This window comes from Cygnus atratus, chromosome 1 (genome assembly GCF_013377495.2).
Source record: "Cygnus atratus isolate AKBS03 ecotype Queensland, Australia chromosome 1, CAtr_DNAZoo_HiC_assembly, whole genome shotgun sequence".
Taxonomy (NCBI): Eukaryota; Metazoa; Chordata; class Aves; order Anseriformes; family Anatidae; genus Cygnus; species Cygnus atratus.
This window is the reverse complement of record NC_066362.1, coordinates 3,394,089-3,413,157: the sequence shown is the minus strand read 5'-3', so window position 1 is coordinate 3,413,157 and position 19,069 is coordinate 3,394,089. Positions and strand designations below refer to the sequence as shown.

The 19,069-nt window shown below is 52.8% G+C and overlaps 1 protein-coding gene across 6 annotated transcripts in view; it reads right to left on the bottom strand.

The window, feature by feature from the left end:
• Positions 1-1,697: 1,697 nt before the first annotated feature.
• The window catches only part of PODXL (podocalyxin like), a 41,028-nt gene continuing 23,656 nt past the window's right edge, over positions 1,698-19,069 (bottom strand). Inside the window, exons 2-9 of one of the 6 annotated variants that reach the window (XM_035566587.2) lie at positions 13,841-14,728; positions 11,698-11,846; positions 10,811-10,876; positions 5,677-5,827; positions 4,629-4,690; positions 4,362-4,529; positions 3,614-3,673; positions 1,698-2,336 (exon numbers count right to left, since the gene is read on the bottom strand). In XM_035566587.2, the coding sequence (XP_035422480.1) occupies positions 2,142-2,336; positions 3,614-3,673; positions 4,362-4,529; positions 4,629-4,690; positions 5,677-5,827; positions 10,811-10,876; positions 11,698-11,846; positions 13,841-14,728 (1,739 nt within the window). In that variant the 3' untranslated portion in view covers positions 1,698-2,141. The remainder of the gene's footprint in view (positions 2,337-3,613; positions 3,674-4,361; positions 4,530-4,628; positions 4,691-5,676; positions 5,828-10,810; positions 10,877-11,697; positions 11,847-13,840; positions 14,729-19,069) is intronic. The other 5 variants (XM_035566589.2, XM_035566588.2, XM_035566590.2 and 2 more) reach the window with 5 other exon arrangements.

Below are 19,069 nucleotides of genomic sequence, written 5' to 3'. Positions count from 1 at the left end.
CGTAGTGCAGTGCACAGATAAGTGAAGTGCGCTGAATACATCGCTAATGAACAGCAGGAGTATTTACATACAAAAATAGATAGGCTCGAACGCTTCAAACTGTCCGTCAGTGCAGGAATGAAGGGAGAAGAGCTGGCTCGGGGGACACGAGGCATCTTCCACCAGCTGCGGGGCAAGCTGCCCCCTCCCTTTCATCTGTCAGCACCCCCGAGCGGGGTTTGGGCACCGTTTCCATTTCTCATCACCTCTTCTGCTTTGCCCGGCTTTGGGGACGGCCACGGGAAGGGGTCCCCGTGGTGCTGACCCGAAGGAAACCACCCGGCCGTGATGGGAGTGGGGCAGGATGACCCTGCTTGGGTGCTGTGCTCCGTCCCGAGCTCCTCTGCCTCCCTGGGACCACCAGGGATTTGCTGCATCACCCCTCGATGGAGGATTTCTCATTTCTCCTTCCTTGGAGGTCTCCTTGGACGTCTCGGAGGTCTCCAAAAGCCGCCTGGACGTGGCCCTGCCGGAGCAGGGCTCAGACCCAAGGACCTGCAGAGCTCCTTTCCCACCTCAGCCATCCCGTGAGGTTCACCTTGATGTGAGGATGCTGGAGATGCCCTCACCTGAGTGATTTCAGGTCCTCTGCCCTCGTTGCCACCTGCTGGAGGACGCAGCCCTGCCCCTGGGGCATCTGCTTGCACCAAAGCCGGGCTGCTCTGCAACCTCCCCATCCCTCCAGAGCCAGCAAGGAGCTCGGATGGGAAGGGGAAAACCATCAACGACCTTAGTCCAACCATTTTCTGCTCTGATTTTTGCCCCCCTCTAAAGATTTACTGCAAAGGGAGCCCTTATAGGAGACCAAGGGCTGCGGGACGAGGTTCAGTGAGCTGAGCTGGAGGCTGCTCTGCACATCTCTGCTCCTTCAGCCGCTTCTCAAGAAGAAAAGGAAGCTTGAGGATGTGGACTGAGCTTATCAACCTCGTGGGGAGGAAACGCCAAGGGCTGAGCAGATGGAAAGCTGCCACCGAGCCACCTGGCTCATGCTTCTGCTGCTTTTATCTCTTCTGCAGCTCATGCAGGACACCATGAGCCCAAAAATTGCCGTGCACGTTGCCACCGGCCCTGGCAGAGGATGGAGGTGTGCCCAGTGCTGCTGCGGCGTTCCTGGCAGGTGATCAGATGCTTCCATAGGTAAATGCAGCCGCAGAGCTGGGCTGGGCTCCTTTATAGCAAAAAAAAACCCCACAGCCGTGTGCCTGGGCTGGCGATCAGGCATCGCTCCAGGTCTCAAACGCTTCCTCGGAAGGATGAAATCAAGGAGTGACTCCTTTTCCTGTCCCTTTCTTTAACGTTAATGCAAAATCTGCTGCATCCTTCCCGTGGTCTGAAACAAGAAATTGTCCCAGCCCTGGAGCAGCCCTTTGTGGGGCAGCTGAAGGCAGGGTGGGATTTGGCATCCCCGGGCATTTGCTTGTGCCCCAAAGCGTGGCCGTGGTGCGTTTTCATCCAGCAGCTCGGCGGGGATGGAAACTGGCTGAAAAGGGAGCGAAGGGGCTGGTTCGGCTCCTCCTGCTCCATACCTGGGTGTTCTGCAAGGGAGCGTGTAGGGGAGGGCAGGGTGATGACCAAATGGCATGGACTGGAGGAATTTTTGAGCTCTGATTTCCAGGTTTGCTGTTGGGGTCTGCGCTCCCGTTCCCATCCTCATGACATTTCTTTTTATTTTGGGGTCCCTCGGTAGCTGGAGGCTATGGTCAGATGGGGGACGGCAGGGGACGCAGCATCCCTGCTGGGAAAAAAAACCTCGGACATCCCTGCTTGGAGGAGAGCAGGGCAGCAAAGCCATCCCCTTCACCCCTTTGGGTCCCGTGGGGTTGGTCCCGAGGAGCACCCATGGGTGACGGAGCCGCTCGTCCCAATGCAAGTGCTGTGGTGACCATGGAGCTGTCTTCTTGCAGCCCTCCCTCTGCCATCCTGCACCCCACCTGGTGGCCGTGATGAGCTCACGAGGGATTTTTCTGGGAATTTTGCCTTGTTTCGGAATTGTGCATGTGTATGGGGGGGGGGTTATGGTGTTTTTTTTTTTTTTTCTTTTTTTTTTTTAGGGGAGTTGGGGGTTCTGGGGGGTTGCTTCTTGCGGGATCAAGTTCCGTATCCTATAAATGCGTGTCCTCCTCTTCCTCCAGGTCTTCCTTCATGATGGTGTCGAGAGGGACGATCCAGCTGTCGCCCAGCTCGCCGTTGAGGTTCACCTTCTTCTCCTGCATTTCTGAGCAGGTCTCCATCACCTCCAGCGTGGGGTTGTCATGGTAGCCGTTCTCCATCGTCTGCAGCTCCTCCGTCAGGCGCTGCTGCGAGGAAGAGAAAACCCCAGAAAAACCCCGGTGAGGAAGAGCTCGGCCGTGCCCTGCGTGCCACCTCGGGTCCTCCCCTTGCAGTATTTGCAGCCTCCCAGCCCGACGAGGCTGCTGCTCGTAGAGGGAGGCTCCATGGGGCAGCAGAGGTTGGGGGCTGCAGGCAGCGCCGGCGCGGCGAGGGGGGAGCACGGGGCTGGAGGAGGAGGCTGCCGGTGGTGGCAGGAGGGGAGAGCAGCCGGAGACCTGCAGAAAACCTCCCTGAGGGCAGCTGGGGTGACGTGGCTGTGTCCCCACGTCACACACCTTGGGAGGAGGCCAGCACCGAAGGCTGAGCATCCTTGGCTCGCCCCAACCCTGCATCCCTGCTCCTGCCTCCCCAACTCCCCTTTCTGCCTCCACTTTGTCCCTTTATTTTTATTCTCCACTCACCCCCCCCCCCCGACATCTCCCTGCTTGCAGATGCCACCAGCCCATCTCTCCCTGCACCAGCATCACCCCCATGCCCTGTCCTGGAGAGCTCCTGGTGGAGACCTTCCCTCTCCCTTCCCTTTGACCACGCACAATTTTGGCTGGGGCATCCCCCCCTCCTCAGAAAGGGCTGATTCAGGGATGAATCAGGCACTGAATCACCCGGCGCTCGGATCCACACTACTTCCAGCTGTGCCCCAGCCCCGTGGGTGCTTTCCTTTCATCTCCACTGCCAGCAGCATCCCCATCTCATCCCAACCTTGCATTTACCACGGGCGGCTCCTTCAGCCCCATCCCATCCCATGGGGATTTACAGGGGCTATGTTTACAGACTCCTGTGTTCTCCCTCCTATTTTCTTAGCGTTTTCTGTGTGTATCCTCCTGGCCGTACAGCCGACGCGTTGCTCCTAACAAACGGTGGGAAGGGAAAAGGATGGAGAAGCGAAACCAGAGGGCTCGGCGCAAGCAGGCACTGCAGGAGCGGGCGGCGGAGCTGGAGGGGGGTGCTTGGAAGCAGGGGGGGGGCCCTGAGCTCTCGAGGTTTGGGGGGGATGCTGACAAACCCCCCCCCAAGTCGAGGGATGCTGGTAAAACCCCCCCAGGTCGAGGGATGCTCGGGCAGTGCTTCCTCCCCGCCGTGGCATGGCACCCACAGCAAGGGGCAGGGGGCTTCCAAGCTGGGCTTTAGTAGGCTTTAGTCTTGTTAAAAGCTGCCAACCATCACGGGGGGGGGCGGGGGCAAAAGCCGGGGAGTTGGGGGGGTTACAGATGCGGCACCCACCCCTGCGCTGAATTTAACTCACATTAAAGATCAGGATGGCACGTCCATCATCAAACCCGGGGAGATCAGGGTGGATGTGCTGCTTATTTCCAAGGTGAAACAACAGCAGGGTTTAAAAAGGGGGGTGGAAAGGGAGAAAAATAAAAGGGGAAAAAAAAAAAAGAAAAAAAAACACAACACAACAAAACTTTCAAGTCATTTGTGAAAAGCAGCAGGAGCGAAATTTAAAAAATAAAAGTAAAAAAGGAAAAAGCGTCCAAAAAACAAATGCAAAAAAGGAGAAATGCTTTTGACTTCCTAAACTATGCTCGCAAGCAGTCAGAAAAAGATCTGTCCCCGTGCTCCCCTTCTCCTTTGGTGCCATATTTATTTTTTGTGATCAATCTTTTGTTTCTTTTTGGGGTGGGAGGGTGAAGGGGAGGAGTGGATGGGTTCGGAGAGGGGGGATTTGGGTTGAGAAAGCCTCTCTCCTCAAAATTATGCCCGGACCTGAGGACGCTGCTTAGCTGCCCTGGGGGCAGCACGGAGGGATGCTGCTCGTGGCCGTACCCCTGCACCTCCAGCCCCTTGTTCCCTTGGTCCCCATCCCAAAAGCACCCGTGGCGTTCGGGCACCCTACGCTGAGATTTTGCACGGCAGCCCCTCGAGTGGCACCAGCAGGGAGGTCTCCACCAGCAGAGGGGCAGCTTGGGTGCTCCTCGCCTCCTCGAGGTGCCCCTGGGGCAAGGAGGTGTCTCGGGGTGCCCGTCCCAACCCTCCTCCCACCTCACCTGGTTCTTCTTTTGGGAGAAACGCTGGTGGCAGCAGCCGTAGATGGCCGCGACGAGCAGCAGGGAGCAGGCCAGGGTGATGATGGTGATGATGAGGGGCGTGCTGTACTGGTCCTTCACCTCCTCCTCCATCTCCTGGTTGAGGTAGGTGACGTTGACGATGCCCAGCTGTCGAGGGAAGGATGGGTCAGGATCCAAGGTGGGGTGGCCACCCTGTGCCAGCCTCCTTTGGGGATGTCCCCACGTCATGCCTGGGGAGCTGCTTACCTTCTCGAGCTCATTCCTCTTCTCCTTCAGCTCCTCGAAGACAGCTTCAGGGTCTAAAAGGCCTGGGGGAAGACAGAAGCTGCAGTGAGCACGGGGATGGAGAGGGGACGGGTTGTGCCACCGCCTCCTGCTCAGTGGAGGAGCTCCATGGAGGGACCTTTTGGGTCCCTCTAAAGCCAGCCACGGAGACCCAAGTCCCTCCTGGAGGTCTCATCAAGGGAGCTATGGGGGAAAGGTCCAGGCTTGACCCCAAACCTAGACAGGGGGTGACACCACCACGGTGGGAGGAGGTGGGATCCCAAGTGGGTCACATCCTGCTGCGGGAGAGAGGCTGCCCCGTTCCCTCCCTCGGGTGTTGTTTTGGGGATGGGGGCTGTACCCGGTGGGTCAAAGCCCACGTAGGGACAGCTGGTGGCTTGTCCCCACTGTCCCCTGTGCAAACACCCATGGGGAGCTCCACGTTGGGAGATTTACAACTGTTGGCTCTAAACACAGTGCTGGAGCAGTGCAGAATTGGTCCCCAGGGCCCCTCTGGGTTCCCCTGCCCATAATGACCTGCTGGAGGTGATTCCTAGCCTTGGTGAGGAGGAGGATGGAGCTCAACCCTTCCTCCCCACAGCTCCAGGGCAGCGTGATGCCTCCATCCCCTGATGCCTCCATCCCCCTGGATGTTGGGACACCCATGGGCAGAGCTGGATTTACCCAAAGGGCTCAGACGTGGCCAAGAAGCTCCCCTCTGTGGTCCTTTGGGGAAGGATTTGAGCCGGGCACTGTGTTTTGATGATGTGGGAGGTGTTTTTCTCCTGGAGACTGGTCCCTGCTATGATTTACCATGGACAAGGAGAGGGATCTGGTGGGCTCAAGGCTACATTGATAAGCAAAGCTCATTTCTGGGCTTGTTGTGCATCTCCCAAGCCCCCAGGAAAGGGCAACCCAAGGAAAGCAGACCCTGACCGGGCTCTGGTAAACCCCCTGAGCCTCCAGCTGCCTCCCCACACCCATATCCCCCCCAAACCCTCCCCACAACAGGGCCTTGGGCCACACTCACGGTGCACCACCGCGTGCACAGCCCAGCGCTGGGGTGCGGAGGAGGCCAGCGTCACAGTGCACTTGTCCCTGCGGATGTCGAACGCCTGCCGCCCTATGGAGCAGAAGATCTCGAAGAAGGACTCGTTGCTGCTGGCAGCCCTCCAGTCGGCCTGTGGGGACAAATAGGGGCTTGGCACCACCGCCCATGCACCCAGCGCCCTGCAGCATCATGCCCTTTCCCCAGGGCGGTGGGGTCATAGCATCGCTGGGGATGGAAAAGACCTTCAAGATCATCAGCCACCACCCCGACCTACCACGTCCCATCAGTAAACCACGTCCCTTGGTGCCACCTCTGCTCATCTCCTAAATATCTCCAGCCTGTCCTGGTGCTTGAGCACCCTCTCCATAAAGGAATCCAATCTAAACCTAATCTAAACCTCCCCTGCCACAACGTGGGACTGCGACTTCGGATGCTGCGGCTGGAGCCATCCCTCCTCCTCCTCCTCGTCCGGCTGCTGCCGGCCCTCCCAGGGAACAGGAAAAGTTCAAAAGTTGTTTCTTTAGGAAAAGCCGAGCTCTTGGCTGCTGTTCCTCGCCGGGGCCCTGCGCCGGTCTTATCTGCGAGCCACAGCTTTTGGTGTTCCAGGAATAGCAGGTCCCCAAGGGAAGCGGGGTGGGGAGCTGAGGCCACAGTGGGAACGAGACAGGGCTGTGGTGCTCCAGGGGCATCTGCATCCCTCCCACCACCTGTATTTCTACCCCCTGGGCATTCCCCAGGGCTCTGGAGAGCAGAAAAAAAAAGGGTTTTGCTTCGGTATGAACTGGAGCATTGCTGGAGGGGTGAGGCTGGGTGGTACTGGAGGGATGACTGCGGAGGGGTGCATGGAGCCCTCGGCCTCTCTGGGTGCTCCTGAGACCCTCTGCATCTGCCTGATGCTCCCCAGCAGCTGGGAGCTCACTAAAGTACGGCTGATTGCTCTGCAGCCTGCATGCAGAGATGCTGGGTGCACAGATCCTGTACAGCAGCATGCACAAATCCTGCACGCACAGCCCCTGCATGCAAAAATCTTCCGGGCACACCCTTTGGAAACAAACTGCCCTGGCTGGGAAGAGCTCTGCTCCCGCCTGCTCCAGCACCTCCAACCTTCCTCCCTCTGCAACCCTCCAGGTCCTGCTTGTGCTGACGGCCATCAGCGTCCCCCTTGGCCGAGGAAAGCCTCGAATCACACCACATTTTATCTAAATATTTGGGAAGTGGCCCTGGAAGCGGCGGCAGAGCCAGGATGCACGTGGTGGGGCGGAAGGCTGGTCCCGGGTGCAGCAAGAGGGCGAGCTTGGCACTGGGAACTTTTCCCTTTCTGTTTTGTAGCGGGAAAAGCTTCTCCCTTCGAGCTGTCCTGGCTGCATCCCCAGCAGCGTCAGGGGAAAAGCTGCAGGCAGCAGGATGAGGCAGCTGGAGAGGGCAGAGAGGCCTTGGCTCGCTTGGGGTGCTGTTTTTAGCCTGCTCGGACGCTGGGCTGTGCTCCTACGCTTTGCACGTCCTGCAGCTCTCGGTCCCTGAGCACGCACAGCACTTTCTCTTTGGCAGCAGCCTTAAAAGCCTCTCTGCTGCCTCCCTGCAAATCCTTCTCCGGGGTTTCCCTCACAGTTCCCAGCGCTGGCCACCCCGTTCCTCCTCCTGGCACCCCACGAAGAAGCAAAAACATTTAAAACTCTTTTTTTTTGGGGCGGATGCCAGGGAGGCTAAAACCCTTGCATTTTAAGGATGATGAGCACCAAACCACTTTGATGCTGGCTGTCGAGCGATGCCTAAACCCCTTAACATGCTGATCAGGAGGGATTTGCCCTTTCCCAGCAGGGGGCCAGGGGGATGCCCCGGTGGTGCCCCGGCCTCTCGCCCTCTCCCCGCCGGAGCCGCTCGCATTCCTTGGCCAGAGTTGAGAGGCGCTGCCGAGCGGCACGGATCCGGTTCCCACACTGGCGGGGACCTAAAACCAACAACCCCGGGTGAGGTAACGGCACTTGAGTCAACAAACAGCTGGGTGGGGCGAGTGGGGGTACGACCCTGCTCAGCACAGGGTCCCACGGCCCCTTGGGGACCATCCCCAGCCCGGAGAGGGGGGGACAGGTTGGGGTACGGGGGTCTCGCAGTGTGTTTTACATCTCCCAGCTGGAGCAGGTTGTGGTGCCCCCCGGTGTCCTCCGAGCTGGGCACATCCAGGTCCCAGCTGGGGATGTGGTGAAGGAGCCCTGGGAGGTGGTCATGGGGTTGTTGTGGTCCTGATGGAGCTCAGGGGACACTGGTCACCTCTAGTGGCACCGAATGGGTTTGGGGTGAGGAGCGGCGTGGCTGCTGAGGCTGGAGCACCCCAAGCAGCCACCGAAAACCCAGCTGAGGATACAGGAGCTAGACCTTAGGAAAGTCACCCTATATAGTGCAAGGCATTAGGCTAACAAGCCTCATTAAGAAACCTGTTAAGATCCTGCTGTAATCAAAGGAAGGAAAAGGGACAACCTGGACCAAACAGCTCAGCGCTAGACAAAAGCATCACCCAACAATGAAGGATGCTGGAACCGAGCAGCCTGTAAAGGACCTTCATTCACCTGCATGGTACCAACTATAAAACTGGCTTTTATTTTTTAATTTTAAGAGTTTACAGGTCATTTTCTTTTGAAATTTTGAATTCACTGAAGCTGAGAAACTGAGGTGCAGTGCCCGTGGCTCTCAGGCTCAGTCCCAACCTTTTTGTCAGGGTCCCTGCACTGCCAACGATGCTCCAGGAGCTGCAAGGCACAGGGTGGATGCCCGCATCGCCCCCTCCTCTGCCAGGCGGGACGTGGGCACGTCCCCCAGCCCCTGCATTGCCTTCACCGTGCTTCACCCAGCTGGAGCTGAGCTTTCAGCACAATGCAGTCCCAATCCTGGCTCGTTTTACGGCCCAGGATCCGAGCCCTTTCTGGAACACTTCTCCTTATAGCACACACTTTCCTGTTTTCCCACGGGCTGCAAAATGCGAAGGGTTTTTTTCACTTTGCTGTCAAGCTTTGGTTGGAGACTTGTTTACGGGACCTACAAAGCAGGGAAGCCAGATAGTGCCACTTCTCTGCTAGTTGCTCAGCTTGGGAGGCATAACATTTAATGTGATTTTCGGGAATTTACCGAATGGGGAGTTAATGGCTGGGAGGTGTTCTGGCAGCGGAGGGGACTGATGCTACGGGAGGATGCACCCTTGCAGTCTTTCTGCAGCCATTTCGGAATGCAATTGGCATTTAGCACTAACGAGGCTGCCGATCGTTATCACACCCAGGGGACCCCCAAGGAAAAGAGTGGGGTAGACGTCGTGGCTCGCCAGCTCCAGGGAGCAAATGCCCAGAGAGGACCACAGATGATGCCAAGCTGTGATGTCTGCTCACCCCGTAGCTTGCTGGTGCATCACCGTGCACCATCATTTCGCAGCCTTACAGCCCCATTTCCACAAAGCCCTGTGGCACAGCTCGAGCTAAGCCACGGGATGGGGAGCAGCTCCACGCAGTGAGACTGCACCCAGGAGGAGGGATAAAGCCTTAAACACCACGATGGTCATAGGTCACCTTGATGTTTTGGGCTCCAAAATTAGATTTGGTCAATCTGATGAAATATTTGTATATATTCCATGAAAAATTTGGTGAGAAGCTTTCCCAGGGCAGACCTGGCTGTAGGTTTGGGCACTGCATGGGGCTGGTAAGTGGGTGCTCTCAGGAAGGGCTCTCCTGCTGTAGCATCCAGGCCATGGGCATCCTCATCCTCAGCATTCAGGGCAACATGGCCAAAAAATCATTGCTTCCGCTGGTGTCTGGGCAAAGAGCACTTCCACCCAGCATGAGGCAAAGCAGGAAGGTGATGGCCATGAGGTGGCAGCACAGGGGTTTTCCCTCTTCCAGGAGCTCAGCGGGTGCTAGAGGGAGATGATACAAACCTTCTCCAGGACTGCCAGGCAGGGCCGCCACCTAGCCACAGGGAATTTCAAAGCTGCTGTGGTCGGTAGGAGCCATTGTACTCCTCTCAGTATGCATCTCAAGTGGTTTTAGGGATTATGGTTCATAAAACTGCTCTTTGCATCTTGCCACCATACGGTGAAGTCAATGCCAGTCCCTCTGGGAGCAGCTGAGGTTCATGAACCTGAGCAGCTACTTGATGCTGCGAAGCATGAGCTGTGGGAATGCCCCTGGGGTGACAATTTCCCAATGCTTACATTGCCTTGGCAGTGCCGAGGTCCAAAAACCAGAACATTATAGCCCCCAAACCAACAAAAAAACACCCCAAATGCACAGCAGTCAGGATCTCACCAGCCTTTAAGATCTCACCAGCTGTGTGGTATTGGCTCTTGCTCCTGGCCATAAAGCTAAAAACTCAACCTATTTATAAATTATTAATAAATTCCATCTTCCCTATTGCAGGAAACCTGTAGTTTCCACACAAATGTTTTTGAAAGTTGGTATCCCTCAGAAAAGCCACCAGGGATTCGGGTACCCCCCAAGAAAAGGGGTCTTGGTATATACTCTTGGGTTGGGTTTGCCTTTCCCTCACCTTGGAACTACATCTTACCACTCACTCATCCTGCAGAGGCTTTGGAACAAATGAATTTGAGCTTTTTGCTCTTACTTTAGGGATTTATGAGCTGATTTAGCATCAAGGAGCACAAAAAAAAAAAAAAAAAAAAAAAACAGACTCCCACCTGCTGTGCTTCTTGGTTACTCTGTAGCTGGATGCCACCCTCACAATTTTTTATTTATTTTTTGAGTTTTGAGGTGAACTTCATGCTCCTCTGCAGTCAAAGGCAAAGCTTCCCCATTAGCTTTAAAGAAGGATGGTTTCACCTTCTAAAACTTTCCAGTGCCTCTTTTCTGAGACCTAGGCTGGATGAGTGGGTCCCTCCACATGAAGAAGTCCTCATGGGTTTCTTCTGTTCTTGCCATGTCCCCCCCTGGGTGATACTGATGAGCATGGATTTACATTTACCATTTTACATTCCAAAAGTTTTTGCATCTTATTTTGAGGGAATTACTGTGATCTCTGTAGGCTCACATGCTCAGAGTGCCACAGGTTGCCAGCTGATCACTAACAGCAGCCCAGCAGCTAATCCTATGGAAAAATCTCCAAGGATGCTACTTACACAGGTTTTAGCTTCTTTCAGATTTATGATGGGCCACGTGTCTTGGATCTGGTTGTCACAAATGATCTGGAAAGACACAAGAAATACAACTGTCAAAACGTTGGCATAGGTTGAAGGACCGTTGACCACTGATACAACAATCTGCCCCAAACCATGAGCCAACCCAACCAAAGCCCTGACCTGCTTTATGAGGACAGGACAGGCCCAGCAGCCCTGCACTGTGATAAGATTTCTCCTGGGTAACTCGAACGGTTGCCTGGGGAATGCTTGCTAATTCACCTCCCAAACCTGGCTTAGGGTTTGCAGTATGGGGCAAAGTGGGAATTGGCTTGGGCAGTAGGAAGATCCATGCCAGTGTCCACGATGCAGTTCTACCCTATAAAAGATGAGCGTCTAGAAACAGGATCCCCTTCCCTCCTGATTAGCACCAGGGTCTTTCATTATCCTGGCTTGCATTTTTAGACCCTCCCAAGCCATTTTCTGCAAGGTTTACACTGAATTGTGGTCTTTGCCCTCTCACCAGGTCCATTACACTTCCCCTCTCTTCCCAAATTTCACTTCTTCCCTGGTCAGCACCCTATGTATGGTCCCCTTCACCTCCATCCATCTCTGGAAAGTAATGTGAGAGAATGTTTATCCACTCTCATTTTGCTGTCTTGTGTTCACCTAAGGCAGATCTCTCTGACACAGATACACACAGTGAGAAGGGCTGCAGGTTTTACACCTACATGGGATGCCAGCTAAAAATTAGTGTGACTTGGGGATAAAAGTTGAGTTTGGGATCGTGCTCCCAACTCAACAGAGCTGATTCAGGAAAAGCGAGTACCCTTTTTAGCTATGTTCTGGACACCACCACAAAGTGCCCACCTTCCTGTAGGTGTCATTACCTCATTTTTGAAGGAAATATTAGGGTGCTGTTGGCCAGGCCTGCTGCTTATCGTCTGGTCCCCCTGGGCTGGTGCTGATGGCTGGGCACTGGTGGGGCTCTGCTCAGTAAGTCCGGGTTTGTCTGGCACAGATCCTTGGCTTGTGCGGTCTGGGTCCCCAACATACACCAAAAAACAAGAAGACAGACACTGATATACAGCAGAGAGGATACAGCTGACACAGCTCCATTTGCGAGAGGCTGAAAATGAGTTTCCAACTCTTGCCCTGCCTTTAAGCTCCTCACTACACCTAGCAACTCATGGAAAGGCTTTGGGTTGCTCCTGTTTTAAAATAAAAATCGTATTGTTGGTGATATTTTCTACTGCTGAAAGCCATCGGACTCTTCTGGAGAGATGAACCCAAGGGCTACGATGGCTGTGCATTGCTAGCTGAGAAATCACTTAAAAAACAGGTATTGCTGCGCAAAAGGGATGGCCCTCATTTCACCTTATCCATGTTTCTTTCATCTACAACATCTAGAAGTCTACAACAGAGGTAGATTGAGCTGGCTACCCAGGATCTCCAGTTAATGGAGGTCAGTGTGCCACCCCCCTGACCACTGCAGCCCTAAAAGAGGGGATGCAGCATGCCATAAACTCTGCTGGCTGCATCTCCATCAGCTATGGAAGAAGCCCAGGATGACCTGTTTAGTAGTGCCTGGTACTACGGGAGGCAGACTGGGTCTAGCAGGGAGCCATCTACCAGCCCCATGAGAGTGTCACAGATACCTGAGACCATCTCAGATGCCTTTGTTAAGGCCTGTAGCATTTTAAGGTTTCTTGTGCAAAGGGAGTAATGCAAGGAGCAGCCTCCTGCCTTCACAGATCCTTTCAAGGATTTGCATCCCCAGGTTCCTAACTGATCCTTAAATGGTGACAAAGAGAATTAGAACAATACATCCTGTTTTACAGCCTGTTTCCTTTTCAGATTCCTGCCTCTTTCACAGCAAAAATGAGGGATATTTTCTCCTGCACACCTTGTGGAGACTCCAGGGGAAAAAAAATAATACTTCAGTTTCATTCTCTCACCTATTTATTGTACGCAAATATTTCTTAACCCCTTCATGTTCAATGTTTCATGTCAAATTTGAATCAAAATAATTTCCTAGTCCATCCTTTAATGGAGAATAGTCCTGTGGAGCATGAGGGGAAAGAGACATCCTTTATGAAGATTCATAGAATCTTCTTTCTTGACAATTCAAGACTCATTTCACCTATCCTTAACTGCTAGCTTGAAACATGGCTTGGAGAAAGCCAGTGAAGCTGCTGTTGCCATAAGACCTTGGCCTGTTTGGTGATGCTGGTAGCAAGGAGGAGCTGGAAGGCTGAGAGGGAAGGACTGGCTTCTGCATTGCAGGTAACGGGAACTGGGTTGACTAGATATTCCCCAGAGGAGGATAATGAAGGGTTCCAACAAATGCCACAGGGGAGGTGGAGCTGTGCCTCACCAGCGAACTAACAACGACCCCACAAAGCTCCAGAGGTCTAGAGCAAGCACATCGGTGGTGTTCAGCAAGATCCAAACCACCACGTGGGCACTGCTAATGCTGCTCAGGCAGAAGTCAGCATCCAAAACCCCTCTGGTCGTGCTGAATATCCTACCTAACTGCTTAGAGTCCTCTGGGGTTGTAGACTCAGAGTTGAGCCACGAAATCTCCTTAGTCATCTAAACCTTATTTTCTGTGCATGCCCAGACAGCCTTCACTAAGCTGTCAGCCGTATTAGGGACCTTCCTCATTCACCATTTGGGGTGCCATCAATCTGTTTCATCAATGCCCTGCCTCTGAAGTCATTGCTGCTGCCTCCCTTTTGCAGCCACTGAAGATCGAGGCACTGCAGTCAGCGATGCTTGGGGTTTGGTCCACCTGAAAGCAGACGTCCCTGCTTTCAGATGACCTGTGCCTTGAATTACATTGACACGATCTCACTGACAACAACAGGGACCTAAACGTCAGGGTGTCATGGAAAAAAGTATGCTGGAAAGTCCTAAAATGAGAAGAGGCAATGGCACCCCATAATGACAGGAGGTGTATAGGGTAGCCAAAGGAAAAGATCTCATAAGGGCACCCTACCCCAAAAAATCAAGGTTCTAGTCTTCTGTTACCTGCTCGAGGAGTCGGTGTGGTGGCAGCATTTGAGACCTTGCCTGTGCTGCCAGTGGGTAAAGACGGAGGTGTTTTACCAGGGGCAGGGGACACGGACCCAGCCGAAGGGGTAGCAGAGGTGACAGTGCTCCCTGGCTGAGGAGAAGAGGCCAGCCTCTGGACTGGAGAAGCAGGAGAAGAGCGAGGCTGGTCAGTGATGGATTGGGGATCAGAGGCACTGAGGTCCTTGACGCTGGGTGGAAGGCTGGCTGCTGGGACTCCAGTGCTCCCAACAGTGCTGGCCAACTGGCCCGAGGGGCAGCTTCCCTGATCTACGCTGCACAGAGATGTTGTGACAGCAACCACCGAGCCCCTCGAGGTGGTTGGGGGGCTGCTCGCCTGGGTGGGAACGGGGCTTGCAGCAGGCTTGGCTACCGAGCCTCCCGAGGTGGCTGCGGGGGTGGTCTTCTGCTGGGCGGTGCTGGGGGCTGTCGTAGGGATGGTCCTGGAGCTGGCCGAAGGGCTGACCTTCTGAGGAGCACTAGGTGACGTGGTGGGGGAAGGCAGAGGGTCATCTGGCTTGTCTGTGGGCTTGTTGGCTGGAGTTGTGGTTGCTGATGGCTGGGTGGTGGGTGGGCTCCTCAGAGTGCTTGTAGGGGTGGTCTTTGGAGCAGTGGTGGGTGATGTTGCAGGGATGGAGGGTGCTGGGCTTCCCGGTTTGCTTGTGGGGGCTGCCCCTGGAGTTGTGGGGGGCGACGTCCCAGGGTTGGGAGGTTGGCTGCCCGGCTTGCTCGTGGGGGAGCTCCCTTGAACGTTGCTGGTGGCTATAGTGGTGGTGATCTGCTTAGCTTCTCCTGGGCTCGCCGTGGTTGACTTTGCAACGGTACCATCATCGTCAGAGCTGACACCTAAGGAAAAGCAGAAAAGCCAAGATAAACTTTGGACTAGGGGAACTTCCTTCGGTTTCCACCCAAAACAGGTATTTGCAGAAATGAACGCTGAACAGAAACCATGAGTAATCCACTCGGGGCTTGTCTCACGCTCTCTAAACTCTCACTGAGTGCTGTGCTATGGCATCAATTCGGCCAGCAGAGCAGGAGGGCAAGACCTGCTGGCACCCAGAAGTCAGGTCTGCCTTGATGCAAGGTGCATTACCTCCCATGCAGAGTGCTGCAGGCCATTCCTTAAAAAACAACAACAACAACAACAAAACATATCCAGCCCTTCTAGGAGACGTTTTTAAAGAAAAACCTTTCCTTTAAGGAAAGGTTGGACGTGGTGCCTAGGGACATGGTTTAGTGGGTGACATCAGTAGTAGTAGGGGGACGGTTGGACCAGATGGTCTTGAAGGGCTTTTCCAACCTTAATGATGCTAGGAGAGCAGCTAAGGGACACAACGGGTGCTGTTTGTCCAGCCCCAAGGGTCTCTCAGGTCCCCGTAGTGGCGAGATGCTGCAGATAAATGAGGTGAACCCTTTTGACCACTTTGGAAGTTTTATTATTTTTGCAAGCTTGACATTGTTCACATTTCAACTTATTTTCCTCCCAAACTCAGATTGTTACTATGAAAAGCAACACAAAATAGGCACACATGTTAATTCGCAGAGTCAAACTTCGTACAGGCAGAAATCTCCAGCTAGGTGAACTATGGAAAGAATATTTATTCTACTTGCTCCAAAAGAATGGGTCAACACTGGACCGAGCTTGCAATTCAATGCAAAAAACACTTACTTGGAGCCATATAATTTTAATTTCAAGGCTGTTCAACTCAGTTATCCATTGCAAATATTATCACCAAATTACAATCACTTGCTTGTTAAGCTTACTGTTCCAAAAAGCCCAAGAAATTCATATAAAAATGTTAAAGGTTAGTGTTCAGTTTCATACGGAAGTGTTAAAAAAAATCAAATGATTCATTTAGGTAGAAAAAGGAAAAGCAAACCAGGAAAGGAATGGCTCCATCTACATGTACCATGCAAATCCTGAACACCATGACAAAAGCACAACCTGAACCATGAAGTTCCCACGTGTTTTCCTGTGGTCTCTATCCCATATTTGTACATCCCAAAGCATGATATAGTAATGCTACTTGTGTCGTGGCTTGGTTATTTTAGGGGAAAGCCGTGAGAGCTGGTGTAACCTCAGTGGGAGTGAAGCTCGGTCTCATTGCAAAGAGCATTGCCCATTGCTCGGTTATATCACAGAATGAGATCCGCAGTTGATTTCTGAAGAATGCTTTAAATTCTCAAATTATTAATCTTTTTATGAGTGAGGGGCACAGCTGAACAACAGGTTACATGGCAAAAGAGCTCTCTGACAGCAGCAACACGCTGCAACACTCAAACATGCTATACACACCACGAGACTGGATGCAAAATTTGGATCCTTTTTTCTGTTTGTAATCACAGCAGGAGCTCCATCAGTTGCCGCAGAGATAACCTTCCCCATTGCACACAGTAACTCCCAGCTCTGGGCACTTGCTCAAATTCACCCTGGGAAAAGTTTCAGCTAATTTTTCACCCTTCAGAAACTGCAGACTGCCATGCACCAGTGTACCTGCATGGAGGCAGGAAAACTACCTGATTTAGGGGGGGTATGTTTCTTACATTTGATGACAGATCAAAACAGGGCTATTTTTTTTGCCCTTGTATATTGTTACCAACTGCCCAAAGTAGGAGTGAAACTTCCCAGGATGGATTTTTAGCCATTTCCAGGCATTGCTCTTGAGATGTTAATTCCTCTATGCTGGCTTACTGGCAAGGGTTTTTTCTCTTGCAGAGCCTGTTTATTAGCACTGGTTGTGCTTCAAAGATCTGATGGAAGCTCAAGTTTCTGAGATTTGTACCACTGGGGAAATCTAACCTGGATCAACCCTGCCAAGTCAAGACCTGGAGGCTGGAGGCACAGACAGCACCTGGGGTATGGGATTTGGGGTGGGGAGCTGTGGCAGGTTTGGGCTCATCTGAACAGGGAAATGCCAGGAGAAAAGATGAGCAGACAATACTGTTCCTATTCCTCTTTCCCCATCAGCCACCAGGAGCAGCCATTCTGCAAACACCATTGAGATGTGAGCTTAGTAAACTGACAGCATGTATTATTTTAGGGGCTTGCAAGGAAACATCTCCTCTACACCTGCAGGAAAAGACCATTCATGGAAATAAGTCATAGGTATTATTGGACTGACCACTGGCTGCAGGAGAAGAAAAGGAGAGGAAGAAAAACACAGGTGTAAGATGTGGGTACCCAGAAGAGGAGACCTGGGTGCAAAAGATAGGAGGAAGTTTTCTTCCAGCTGCCTCCTTAGCTGTATGATCAACTTGCCTGGCTTGGATTCTCGGTGATGGTTGCTGCAAGCTAGAGAGCCGGCACCCAGTCAGCCACAAAATGGATCTACCCCATAAATAGGGATGTAAGAGCCAGACAGGGGCTCTGATGAAAAGGGGAAAACTACCCACACCCTAGTGGTAGGAAGAATATTAAAGAGATGTAAATAAAGAAAGGGTCAGAAGGAAGGTGGAGGAAATCTCCCACTGCTGTCACTTCCCTTTCTTAACCTGTCCCTGTCCCAGAGAGGCAGGAAGCAAACGTGTTGAAGAAAAATTAGAAAGGGCAATTCAATTCAACTCAGTCCAAAAGAGAAAGGGGCAGGTCCATGCCTTGGCTCCGGGACAGTCTCGGTGGCCAGCTGGGACCCCATGAACCATGCGAAGCTGCCCCATCACTTCTCCGTCCCTACCCAGGGAGCTGCAGCTGTGTTTTTACCAATTTCAGTGGAAAATGGGGGAAAAAGCCTAAAGCTAGGCATCTTTCTGCTGATAGAGAAAAACTGTGTGATCCTCCAGGATTGCCCCCACTGTCCTTCCTTCACACAGGAAGATACATCCTGAGAAAGCACTGGGAGAAGAACCAAGACTTGAGTTGATGTCCACATAGCTTAAACAAACTTCATCTGTTTGTATCTCTCCATTCAGCCTTAGTGTCCCTCTCCTGTTAAGGTCAAGAGATGTTAAAAGATTAGAATCACAGAACCATGGAATCATAGAATCATTTATCTTGGAAAAGACCTCTAACATCATCCAGTCCAACCGTTAATCTTGCACTGCCAAGTCCACTGTTAAACCACGTCCCTAAGCACCACATCTACACGTGTTTTGATGACCTCCAGGGATGGTGACTCAGCCACTTCCCTGGGCAGGCTGTTCCAATGCTGCACAACCCCTTCGGTGAAGAATTTTTTCCTAATATCCAACCTAAACCTCCCCTGGCACAACTTGAGGCCATTTCCTTGTGTCTTATCACTTGGTGCTTGTGAGATGAGACCAATCCCCACCTCATTATAGCCTCCTTTAAGGTAACTGTAGAGCACGATAAGGTCTCCCCTGAGCCTTCTTTTCTCCAGGCTAAAGAACCCCACAAGACTGAATTCTTCATCATTAAACCATGCTCAGTGATTCAAATTGGATGGATGGATGGATGGATGGATGGATGGATGGATGGATGGAGGGATGGAGAAATGAATGAACGGATGAACAGATGAAGAGATGGATGGAAAGAAGGAAGAAAGGAAGGAAGGAAGGAAGGAAGGAAGGAAGGAAGGAAGGAAGGAAGGAAGGATGCTGAGATGCTGAGTGTCACAGTGGTGGAAATTGCTCTCCATTCATGGAGACCTGCATCCCTTTGGCAAGTGGCAATGCAAAAGGTATGTCAGAAAGCACTTCATCACACTGCTCCCTTCCTACAAACCCATGCTTGCTGTTACAGGCTGGATGCAACCACTGGGAAGCCCTTTGGAAAAGATCTCCCATCCCAAACTTGACCTGAAGGTGATGCTCTTTTCCTAACCTCCACCCTAGCTCAGCTGGTGTCTAACAGGTCCACTGCCAGCAGAAGGCATGGCTTATTCAAACTGCAGGCTCTTCCTTTTCAGAAGCCTACCAAATACTTAATCCCAAAGCAGAAAGAAATACAAAACAAGCAGTGAGAGCACTGCAAGTCCAGGAGTCAATGCTTTCCTACCACACATGCTATCTCTCTTCTATATCTAACTGTTGTTCTCCCTTCCCTCTTGCCCAGTTGCCCTTTCCAAATCTCCGTGTTGGACCCGGGGCTAATAACTGGTAATGAGCCGCTGTTTGCCTGGGCTGGTGGCCAGTGGGGCCTGATGAGTGTTCTCCACAGAAGAAATGAATAGGATCTGGTTGAAACAGAAGAGAGAAAACCCCTGCAAGCACGGGCTGACAGTACCAAAG